General features: G+C 49.0%; 1 protein-coding gene across 1 annotated transcript in view; it reads left to right on the top strand.

Annotated features, from left to right (window-relative positions):
- The window catches only part of peli1b (pellino E3 ubiquitin protein ligase 1b), a 41,000-nt gene that overhangs the window by 21,255 nt on the left and 7,140 nt on the right, over positions 1–12,605 (top strand). Inside the window, exons 2-6 of the mRNA XM_041865089.2 lie at positions 61–280; positions 1,025–1,154; positions 1,915–2,016; positions 4,635–4,832; positions 5,290–5,478. Of these exons, the coding sequence (XP_041721023.2) occupies positions 192–280; positions 1,025–1,154; positions 1,915–2,016; positions 4,635–4,832; positions 5,290–5,478 (708 nt within the window). The 5' untranslated portion in view covers positions 61–191. The remainder of the gene's footprint in view (positions 1–60; positions 281–1,024; positions 1,155–1,914; positions 2,017–4,634; positions 4,833–5,289; positions 5,479–12,605) is intronic.

Consider the following 12,605-nt stretch of genomic DNA (forward strand, 5'->3'; position numbering starts at 1 on the left):
CTCTCTCTCTCTCTCTCTCTCTCTCTCTCTCTCTCTCTCTCTCTCTCTCTCTCTCTCTAGGGTTGCGGCAGCGACAACCAACAGGCGCATGCAGGATGAGGAGGCGGAGCTGAGGCTCAGCTGACCCCGCCCCTTTAGTGTGACCTCCCTTCTACCCTCACCCCTCCTCACCCATCCAGCCAGCCGTGCCCATGTTCTCTCCAGAGCAGGAAAATATCTCCCCCTCCTCCACCTCCTCCTCCAAAGTGCCAGTGAAATACGGAGAGCTCATGGTGCTGGGGTAAGATGATTGTAACAGTAGTGGTTGTCCTGGTCTCCAGGCTGTCAGGGAGATGATTGTAACAGTAGTGGTTGTCCTGGTGTCCAGGCTGTCAGGGAGATGATTGTAACAGTAGTGGTTGTCCTGGTGTCCAGGCTGTCAGGGAGATGATTGTAACAGTAGTGGTTGTCCTGGTCTCCAGGCTGTCAGGGAGATGATTGTAACAGTAGTGGTTGTCCTGGTGTCCAGGCTGTCAGGGAGATGATTGTAACAGTAGTGGTTGTCCTGGTGTCCAGGCTGTCAGGGAGATGATTGTAACAGTAGTGGTTGTCCTGGTCTCCAGGCTGTCAGGGAGATGATTGTAACAGTAGTGGTTGTCCTGGTCTCCAGGCTGTGGAGATTGTAAGTAGTGGTTGTCCTGGTCTCCAGGCTGTCAGGGAGATGATTGTAACAGTAGTGGTTGTCCTGGTCTCCAGTGGAAATTCCTGAGTGGAAAAAAGTGATGAGCAGAGCTGTAACACACACACACACACACACACACACACCTCCCCCCTAAAATAGCCTTCGTCCTCATGGGGACCTGGGAAATGTCCCCACGAGGGATAATGTTCCTATTGTTTTGGGGATTTCCGGTACCACAAGGATAGTGATACAAGCCCACAGATACACACAGAATGCCAGGCATGTCTGTGACCTCCCAGCAGCTCTCCCTGATCTAGGGACACTTCTGGCATCCTAACCCTTGGTTTATCACGCTCTCTCTAGGTACAATGGCTCCCTACCCAACGGGGATCGAGGCAGGAGGAAAAGCCGTTTCGGTCTGTCTAAGAGACCCAAGGCTAATGGGGTCAAACCCAGCACAGTGCATGCAGCCTGTACCCCACAAGCTGCTAAGGTAAGACACACCTACACACACCTACACACACACATACACACACACCTACACACACCTACACACACACATACACACACACCTACACACACACACACAACACCATAACACACACCTACACACACACACACACACACACACATACACACACACCTACACACACACACAACACCATAACACACACCTACACACACACAACACCATAACACTCCTGCCTTGGTTAACAGTGGGAAAGGATGTGAACCATGCCTTTTACATCTTTACCGGAACTCACGGAACTCTCAGAACACACGGAACACACTGGCCGTTTACGGGAGAGTTAAGTGTGAACTGTCCAATGACTGGCCGCAGAGAGATGTCCTACAAAGTGTGTGTGTGTGTGTGTGTGTGTGTGTGTCCTTGGAAGCACACGTCTGTTTCCATCCTCGTATAAACTCACCAGAGATCCTCTTTATAAAGTCTTTAAACAGGCCTGTTAAACCACAAGGCTGGCATTGTTGGGGATGATTTGGAGTACTGGTTGAGGTGTGTGTGGGAGGGAGGGAGGGAGGCGGGGAGGCGGGGAGGGAGGGAGGGAGGGAGGGTGGGAGGGAGGGAGGGAGAGAGGGGGGGAAACGTTTAGAACGCAACTTTGCAGATAGAAACGTAACAGAAAGAGCTGAGGACAGAACCTTATCTGTTCAACATTTCTATACTGAACGTTCCTCTTTTCTCCCTCCTTCCCCTCTCCCTCCTTCCCCTCTCCCCTCCCTCCCCTCTCCAGGCTATCAGCAACAAGGACCAACACAGCATCTCCTACACGTTATCCAGAGTCCAGACGGTGGTGGTGGAGTATACTCATGATAACAACACAGACATGTTCCAGGTAACTACACACTCATAGTTCTGGGCCCAGTTGCATAAAACATATTTTAAGGTGAATTTCCCCCTTAAATTAAGTGAAAAGGTGCTTCATTCAGTATGGATATCAATGTAAACAGCATTTGTGGAGGTGAATGTTGCTTTCGTCTGCCCACCAGCTAGCGTCAAAACGAAACAGTGTTAGGCCTAGTTCTTTTAATCTAGACTAGGCTGCAGAATGGTTTTCAACTTGGTAGTGTTTCTCTTGTCCATAAAAATACTCAGATATCAGTTATATTAGCCTACCTTTTAAAAAAAAACGAATATTATATCCGTATCAAGTGTAGGCTATTGTTATTTTATCTTGATCATCTGGTTAAGCACATCTGCAACGTTCTTTCTTCCATTAGGCTGCTTTCTGTTTAAAACGATAAGCCAGAGGAAAGGCCCAGGATCATCCCACATTGGAGAGGGAAAAACACGTTAGGCCCTATCTGACATTTTACACTGCTTTGGTGCTCTCCACTCTTTCTACGGTCTCCACTGTTCTGTTGCGTTATGTTAATAACTACCATATGTATTGAACATTAAGGCTATGCCGGTTAGGGAATAGGCCGTTTGGCATGTCGCCCTGCTGTGTGCTGGCTGTGCTGAGCTGCTGTGCGCTGCCAGACTCTGGAGGTGCAGGCAAGTTTAAATATGCTAAACCATCGTTTGTGACGTCACCGTGTCGTCACCATCGACGATGGATGTCACACATTGATAAATCACCCAACCTAATGTAGTGCACTTCTTTGGACTAGGGCCCATAGGGGTCTGTAGTGCACCCTATTCCCTATATAGTGCACTTCTTTGGACTAGGGCCCTTAGGGGTCTGTAGTGTACCCTATTCCTTATGTCCCTCTGGATCTCCAAGCCAGTTCCACTGTATTTTTTCATTGTTCCCCTCTAATCAGGGACTGATTTAGACCTGGGACACCAGGTGGGAGAAATTAATGATCAGGTAGAACAGAAAACCAGCAGGCTCTGGACCTCGTAGGGTCAGAGTTGAATCCCCCTGCCCTATATAGTTAAACTTATTTTAACCAGCGCCAATAGGACTCTGTAGTGCACTATTAGGGAATAGGGTGCCATTTGGGAAGTAGCCATATTCTTATATTTATGTGAATGTATTAGCTTGTGTTTGTACTTTCAGATGTGTTGTGTGTTTACTTGTTATAATATGAAGTAAGTAAGCCTTGTCCGAGTCAGAATGGCCCATGAGGCAGGAGCTGGTTTCTGTAGTCTGAGGCAGCCTGAAGTACAAGGACACCCCCTTGATTCTTTATAATGTGTAGAAATAACATATTACCTGTTTTGAATGGACTCTGTGGAGTCAATGTCTCTAAGCACATTTCCTTCTCCTGTCTTTCTCTCTCTCCCCATTTCTCTTCCTCCCTCCCTCCCTTATTCACCCCATCTCCCTCCCTCCCTCCGTCTGTACATCTCCCTCCCTCCCTCCCTCCCTCCCTCCCTCCCTCCCTCCCTCCCTCCCTCCCTCCCTCCCTCCCTCCCTCCCTCCCTCTCCCTCCCTCCCTCCCTCCCTCCCTCCTCCCTCTGTCTGTCCATCTCCCTCCCTCCCTCCCTCCCTCCCTCCCTCCATCCCTCCCTCTGTCTGTCCATCTCCCTCCCTCCCTCCCTCCCTCCCTCCCTCCCTCCCTCTGTCTGTCCATCTCCCTCCCTCCCTCCCTCCCTCCGTCTGTCCATCTCCCTCCCTCCCTCCCTCCCTCCCTCCCTCCCTCCCTCCCTCCCTCCCTCTGTCTGTCCATCTCCCTCCCTCCCTCCCTCCCTCCCTCCCTCCCTCCCTCCCTCCCTCCCTCCCTCTGTCTGTCCATCTCCCTCCCTCCCTCCCTCCCCGTCTCCGTCTGTCCATCTCTCTCCCTCCCTATGTCTGTCCATCTCCCTCCCTCCCTCCCTCCCTCCCTCCCTCCCTCCCTCCCTCCCTCCCTCCCTCCCTCCCTCCCTCCCTCCCTCCCTCCCTCTGTCTGTCCATCTCCCTCCCTCCCTCCCTCCCTCCCTCCGTCTGTCCATCTCCCTCCCTCCCTCCCTCCCTCCCTCCCTCCCTCCCTCCCTCCCTCCCTCCCTCCCTCCCTCCCTCCCTCCCTCCCTCCCTCTGTCTGTCCATCTCCCTCCCTCCCTCCCTCCCTCCCTCCCTCTGTCTGTCCATCTCCCTCCCTCCCTCCCTCCCCCTCTCCGTCTGTCCATCTCTCTCCCTCCCTATGTCTGTCCATCTCCCTCCCTCCCTCCCTCCCTCCCTCCCTCCCTCCCTCCCTCCCTCCCTCTGTCTGTCCATCTCCCTCCCTCCCTCCCTCCCTCCCTCCCTCCCTCCCTCCCTCCCTCCCTCCCTCTGTCTGTCCATCTCCCTCCCTCCCTCCCTCCCTCCCTCCCTCCCTCCGTCTGTCCATCTCCCTCCCTCCCTCCCTCCCTCCCTCCCTCCCTCCCTCCGTCTGTCCATCTCCCTCCCTCCCTCCCTCCCTCCCTCCCTCCCTCCCTCCCTCCCTCCCTCCCTCCCTCTCTGTCCATCTCCCTCCCTCCCTCCCTCCCTCCCTCCCTCTCTGTCCATCTCCCTCCCTCCCTCCCTCCCTCCCTCCCTCCTCCTGTCAGATTGGTCGTTCCACAGAAAGCCCTATAGACTTTGTGGTAACCGACACAGTGGCAGGGAGCCAGAGTAACTCAGACACCCAGTCAGTCCAGAGCACCATCTCCCGATTCGCCTGCCGCGTCACGTGTCAGAGGACGCCCCCCTACACCGCACGCATCTACGCTGCAGGCTTCGACAGCTCCAAGAACATATTCCTAGGGGTGAGGGGGGAGGGGGAGGGGAGGGGAGGGGAGGGAGCTCAAGAACATCTTCCTAGGGGGTGAGTGGGGGAGGGGGGGAGGGAGGGGGAGGGGAGGGAGCTCCAAGAACATCTTCCTAGGGGGTGAGTGGGGAGGGGGGGGGAGGGAGGGGAGGGAGCTCAAGAACATCTTCCTAGGGGTGAGTGGGGAGGGGGGAGGGGAGGGGGAGGGAGCTCCAAGAACATCTTCCTAGGGGTGAGTGGGGAGGGGGGAGGGGGAGGGGAGGTGTGTGTGTGTGTCACTAAAATGAAAATAAAGGGATTTTCACCTCCCTCTCTCTTTTGATTTGTTAAAATATTTAGAAAGGTATGTGCATACAACACAGTACAGTAAATCATGACATAATAAATAAAAATTAACTTACTTTATATTTCCCTCTCTAACCCCCGACCCCACCCCCCCCCAATCCCCCCGTCAGGAGAAGGCAGCTAAATGGAAGACGTGTGACGGTCAGATGGACGGGCTGACCACCAACGGCGTGCTGGTGATGCACCCTCGCCACGGCTTCACAGAGGACTCCAAACCGGGCGTCTGGAGAGAGATCTCTGTCTGCGGCAATGTCTTCACCCTCCGAGAGACTCGCTCCGCTCAGCAACGGGGCAAGATGGTGAGAGAGAGAGACACACCCGTACACACACACACACAAACACACACACACACAGGGCAAGATGGTGAGAGAGAGGAAAGAGTGAGAGAGTGTGTCTTCACACCCCAGACTTTTTTTTGGGTGGGGGGGGGTGGTGGGGTGGGCGCAGTGGCGGTTCTAGACACATTTTACTAGGGGGGCCAAGGAGGGGCCAGTGTTTAATCAGGGGGGCACACATAAAAAAACTGGCAACACATGATATTCAAAGATTATAAACGTTATTTTACTTTAAAATCATATGACATTTATTATAACACGTATTTTGTACAAGAGTGCAGATGCAAGAGAGATAGTGCCATAAAAATGAAAAAAAAAAATTTTGAAAAAAAATTAAAAGTACAGGGTACAAATACAGGGTTCATATTCAATGTGAACAAAACTCCAGGATACAACAAAGGGTACAACAATGTGCCATTTCCTATTTATGGAAGCCCCACTACTGTGGACAGTTGATTCCACATTTTGTTTTAAGAAAGAAAACTTTCTGAGTGATTTATAAACAACACACTACCCTGTATCCATTTAGGTAAAATAAACCAAATCAGAAAAGAAATTCAATTCAAAGAGGCTTTACTAGCATGACCATATTGACATACAGTATTGCTAAAGCACATAAACAGGGAAACGTGTTACACATTAACATCCAGTAGTCCAATAGGATGCAGACAATAAACATTAAGTTAACATTCGTTTAAAAGCAACAATCATGTCAACACAATGTAGCAATATGAACAACACTGATGGATATCAGCAACAACATGAAAACAAGAATATTACAGGTGTCTGTGTGTGTGTCTGTGTCTTTGTGTACTTCACTGTCAGTTGATGAGCAGGTGTACAAAAAAAGGCTTTACAACATATATGGGCAAGTCCATTTAGGACAGCACATTTCCACCATAGTTCACATTAGGAAAAAATGACAGCATGAATGCTCACTAAACAAACATATACTACATATACCTTTTTATACACATTTTTTTTCAGTAATTTTTTAAGAGTGAAAGGGAAGTAAGCAATCGCTCATCATAGGATCATACATATTTCAGTTACAATATTAGTTACAATATTAGTGTTAGTTAGATCATCATGTCAAAGCTGGACCTGCAAAGTCTGAACGACACAAGTGTGCAATGATTGGAGTGATTTTGTTTCTTTTTTTTCTTGCTTTGCTTGTTTTCAAAAGGAAAAATCATAGTTGGTAAAAAATAAAATACACTTTCGTTGAAAGGTATCACACTGTATAATTTACAAATATCTAAAGAGGTTTAGTGGATGCCATAAAACATCTGTGGAGCTTGAAGATTTGTAGTACATAGATGTTTGGCAGAGATAATTCAAAAGAATAAAATCATAAACTCCTATCTATCTATCTATCTATCTATCTATCGATCGATCGATCGATCGAGAGAGAGAGAGAGAGAGAGAGAGAGAGAGAGAGAGAGGTGTGTTTCCTTAGAGCAGTACATGCAGCAAACACTTAATGGAGTGATGTCATAATGGCCCGCAAAACTTTGGGGATGTGGATGGAAAGTTACAGGCAGGAGAGGGGAACCAACAGAAGCAGGTCTTGAGACATGAGTTTGCCCCTTTTTCAAAACCTCTTGAGAGAGGATTGGTGGGATATATATACATACATACACTCTAGTAGTGTGTGGAACTACTGGTACTGTGAGGAAAAAAAGATAGATGATGTAAAATGAAAAATAAAACAAGCTTCAGCTTCTTAAGACACGGTGGGTTCATCTAAGTAGACACATGTAACTTCATATGGACACCAGACTCTTTGTCTACACATGTAACTTCATATGGGCACCAGACTGTCTCTGTCTACACATGTAACTTCATATGGACACCAGACTGTCTCTGTCTACACATGTAACTTCATATGGGCACCAGACTGTCTCTGTCTACACATGTAACTTCATATGGGCACCAGACTGTCTCTGTCTACACATGTAACTTCATATGGGCACCAGACTGTCTCTGTCTACACATGTAACTTCATATGGACACCAGACTGTCTCTGTCTACACATGTAACTTCATATGGGCACCAGACTGTCTCTGTCTACACATGTAACTTCATATGGACACCAGACTGTCTCTGTCTACACATGTAACTTCATATGGGCACCAGACTGTCTCTGTCTACACATGTAACTTCATATGGACACCAGACTGTCTCTGTCTACACATGTAACTTCATATGGACACCAGACTGTCTCTGTCTACACATGTAACTTCATATGGGCACCAGACTGTCTCTGTCTACACATGTAACTTCATATGGACCCCAGACCGTCTCTGTTTACACATGTAACTTCATGTGGACACCAGACTGTCTTTGTTTACACATTTAACTTCATATGGGCACCAGACTGTCTCTGTCTACACATGTAACTTCATATGGACACCAGACTCTTTGTCTACACACGTAACTTCATGTGGACACCAGACTAACTCCATTCATTTTACCGGTGGTATTGAGAACAGATAAACCCACCGTGTCTTAAGAAGCTCAAGCTTGTTGTTTTATTGTTCATTATATCTCTTTTTCCTCACAGCGGCACTCATACGCTACTAGCGTATATATCATATAGATAGTTTTTGGGTGCGCCACTCTAATTTACCCGTGTAGAACGTTGCCGTGTAGAGCGTTGCATTAGTTCCGCTTTTGGCGCTCGCGTGTAAAATAGTTATAAATTCATAATTTTTTATTTGGTCAGCACGGGGGGGCCACAGGGGTGGCCAGGGACATTTCCAGGGAGGCACGGGCCTCCCCCGGCCTCCGTGTAAAACCGCCACTGGGTGGGCGGTAGATCAGCTTTAATATTGCAGATAGATTGTAACTTCAATCAATGTAATTGTCTGCATCACTTCCAATCCCCCATATGTTAGTTTTTTTTCTCGCAAAAATAAATAATTATATATATATATATACACATTCACATTCACAGTGGGGAGAACAAGTATTTGATACACTGTCGATTTTGCAGGTTTTCCTACTTACAAAGCATGTAGAGGTCTGTAATTTTTATCATACGTACACTTCAACTGTGAGAGACGGAATCTAAAACAAAAATCCAGAAAATCACATTGTATGATTTTTAAGTAATTAATTTGCATTTTATTGCATGACATAAGTATTTGATCACCTACCAACCAGTAAGAATTCCGGCTCTCACAGACCTGTTAGTTTTTCTTTAAGAAGCCCTCCTGTTCTCCACTCATTACCTGTATTAACTGCACCTGTTTGAACTCGTTACCTGTATAAAAGACACCTGTCCACACACTCAATCAAACAGACTCCAACCTCTCCACGATGGCCAAGACCAGAGAGCTGTGTAAGGACATCAGGGATAAAATTGTAGACCTGCACAAGGCTGGGATGGGCTACAGGACAATAGTTAAGCAGCTTGGTGAGAAGGCAACAACTGTCGGCGCAATTATTAGAAAATGGAAGAAGTTCAAGATGACGGTCAATCACCCTCGGTCTGGGGCTCCATGCAAGATCTCACCTCGTGGGGCATCAACGATCATGAGGAAGGTGAGGGATCAGCCCAGAACTACACGGCAGGACCTGGTCAATGACCTGAAGAGAGCTGGGACCACAGTCTCAAAGAAAACCATTAGTAACACACTACGCCGTCATGGATTAAAATCCTGCAGCGCACGCAAGGTCCCCCTGCTCAAGCCAGCGCATGTCCAGGCCCGTCTGATGTTTGCCAATGACCATCTGGATGATCCAGAGGAGGAATGGGAGAAGGTCATGTGGTCTGATGAGACAAAAATCTAGCTTTTTGGTCTAAACTCCACTCGCCGTGTTTGGAGGAAGAAGAAGGATGAGTACAACCCCAAGAACACCATCCCAACCGTGAAGCATGGAGGTGGAAACATCATTCTTTGGGGATGCTTTTCTGCAAAGGGGACAGGACGACTGCACCATATTGAGGGGAGGATGGATGGGGCCATGTATCGCGAGATCTTGGCCAATAACCTCCTTCCCTCAGTAAGAGCATTGAAGATGGGTCGTGGCTGGGTCTTGCAGCATGACAACGACCCGAAACACACAGCCAGGGCAACTAAGGAGTGGCTCCGTAAGAAGCATCTCAAGGTGCTGGAGTGGCCTAGCCAGTCTCCAGACTTGAACCCAATAGAAAATCTTTGGAGGGAGCTGAAAGTCCGTATTGCCCCGAAACCTGAAGGATCTGGAGAAGGTCTGTATGGAGGAGTGGGCCAAAATCCCTGCTGCAGTGTGTGCAAACCTGGTCAAGACCTACAGGAAACGTATGATCTCTGTAATTGCAAACAAAGGTTTCTGTACCAAATATTAAGTTATGCTTTTCTGATGTATCAAATACTTATGTCATGCAATAAAATGCAAATTAATTACTTAAAAATCATACAATGTGATTTTCTGGATTTTTGTTTTAGATTCTGTCTTTACAGTTGAAGTGTACATATGATAAAAATTACAGACCTCTACATGCTTTGTAAGTAGGAAAACCTGCAAAGTCGGCAGTGTATCAAATACTTGTTCTCCCCACTGTATATAACCATGTGACATTTAATGTTTTATCTGACCGCCACTAGTGCTCTCAAGTCAGAAGTCCATGTGCATTCCACTGGTTACGTTAATAAGTGAGTGTTAAAAATTATATATAAAGATTAGGAAAAGTTTTGCGGCACACCTGAGAGTTCTTCAAGGCTGCGGCCCACCGGTGGGGAACCACTGATCTACATGATGCCACAGGAAAATGACAGTGTTACGTTGACTGTTCTAAAGTAGTGTAGTCACTCACCTTCCCTGTACGCTCCTGTATAAAGTAGTGTAGTCACTCACCTTCCCTGTACGCTCCTGTATAAAGTAGTGTAGTCACTCACCTTCCCTGTACGCTCCTGTATAAAGTAGTGTAGTCACTCACCTTCCCTGTGCCCTCCTGTATAAAGTAGTGTAGTCACTCACCTTCCCTGTACGCTCCTGTATAAAGTAGTGTAGTCACTCACCTTTCCCTGTACGCTCCTGTATAAAGTAGTGTAGTCACTCACCTTCCCTGTACGCTCCTGTATAAAGTAGTGTAGTCACTCACCTTCCCTGTACGCTCCTGTATAAAGTAGTGTAGTCAGACACCTTCCCTGCTCCCTCCTGTATAAAGTAGTGTAGTCACTCACCTTCCCTGTGCCCTCCTGTATAAAGTAGTGTAGTCACTCACCTTCCCTGTACGCTCCTGTATAAAGTAGTGTAGTCACTCACCTTCCCTGTACGCTCCTGTATAAAGTAGTGTAGTCACTCACCTTCCCTGTACGCTCCTGTATAAAGTAGTGTAGTCACTCACCTTCCCTGTACGCTCCTGTATAAAGTAGTGTAGTCACTCACCTTCCCTGTACGCTCCTGTATAAAGTAGTGTAGTCACTCACCTTCCCTGTACGCTCCTGTATAAAGTAGTGCAGTCACTCATCTTCCCTGTGCCCTCCTGTATAAAGTAGTGCAGTCACTCATCTTCCCTGCTCCCTCCTGTATAAAGTAGTGTAGTCACTCACCTTCCCTGTACGCTCCTGTATAAAGTAGTGCAGTCACTCATCTTCCCTGCTCCCTCCTGTATAAATTAGTGCAGTCACTCATCTTCCCTGTACGCTCCTGTATAAAGTAGTGCAGCCACTCACCTTCCCTGTGCCCTCCTGTATAAAGTAGTGTAGTCACTCACCTTCCCTGGGCCCTCCTGTATAATGTTTAGGCCTTTTGCTTGTCCTTGACATGTCTTAGGTTTAGTGTGAAGGTCAGTGATTTGAGGCTATAGCCTATGGCAGTATAGCCTCTAGTTGTATAGTCAGAGGGTAGTATTTACCGGATATATGACAGGATGTGTCTATGTTAAATGGGATGGGACAAACAGGCCTCCTGGTGCTGTGTGTCGGTGGAGGACTCTATCCACCCTGGCCTCCTGGTGCTGTGTGTCGGTGGAGGACTCTATCCACCCAGGCCTCCTGGTGCTGTGTGTCGGTGGAGGACTCTATCCACCCTGGCCTCCTGGTGCTGTGTGTCGGTGGAGGACTCTATCCACCCTGGCCTCCTGGTGCTGTGTGTCGGTGGAGGACTCTATCCACCCTGGCCTCCTGGTGCTGTGTGTCGGTGGAGGACTCTATCCACCAGGCAGATGACTGGGGAATACAGAAGCAGTCAACACAGCAGCACCAGACATTCATAGTGTTCTACAGTATGCCCCTTCACACACACCCCCCCCCCCTCCCCCACACACACACACCCTCTCCCCCACACACATACACCCTCCCCCACACCCCCTCTCCCCAACACACACCCTCCCCTTCACACACCCTCCCCCCTCCCCCACACACACCCTCTCCCCCACACACACACACCCTCCCCCACACACACATCCTCCCCCCTCTCCCCCCACACACCCTCCCCCTCTCCCCCACACACACCCTCTCCCCCCACACACACCCTCTCCCCCCACACACACACCCTCCCCCCACACACACTCCCCCACACACCCTCCCCCTCTCCCCCACACACACCCTCTCCCCCCCACACACACCCTCTCCCCCCACACACACACCCCTCTCCCCCCACACACACACACCCTCCCCCCCACACACACCCCTCCCCCACACACACACACCCCCCATACACACACTCCCCCACACACACACCTCCCCCCACACCCTCCCCCCTCCCCCACACACACTCTCCCCCTCCCCCCACACCCCCTCCCCCCACACACACCCTTCCCCCCACACACACCCTCCCCCACATGCACAAGCACACACACATACACAAACCATCCACAGAGATATGTGTATGTAGACATGTTCACTCAGACACACACCACCAGAACCCAGTGCCTGTAGGCCTGTTTGTCCTTCCCCAGTTTGAGTGTTCAGGGTTGAAGTGATTGTAATTAAGGACACACCCATAGGAGAACACACACACTCCCCTGTGCCTGGAGTCCATACAGTATGTGTTTAATAAAAGTCTGCCTTGATTTATAATGGGAGTGTGACATGATTTAAGCTGTGTGTGTGTGCAGGAGACAGCAGTGCTAGTGTAGTGTAATGTTTGAGACAGGA

This window comes from Coregonus clupeaformis, chromosome 37, assembly GCF_020615455.1.
Source record: "Coregonus clupeaformis isolate EN_2021a chromosome 37, ASM2061545v1, whole genome shotgun sequence".
Classification (NCBI taxonomy): domain Eukaryota; kingdom Metazoa; phylum Chordata; class Actinopteri; order Salmoniformes; family Salmonidae; genus Coregonus; species Coregonus clupeaformis.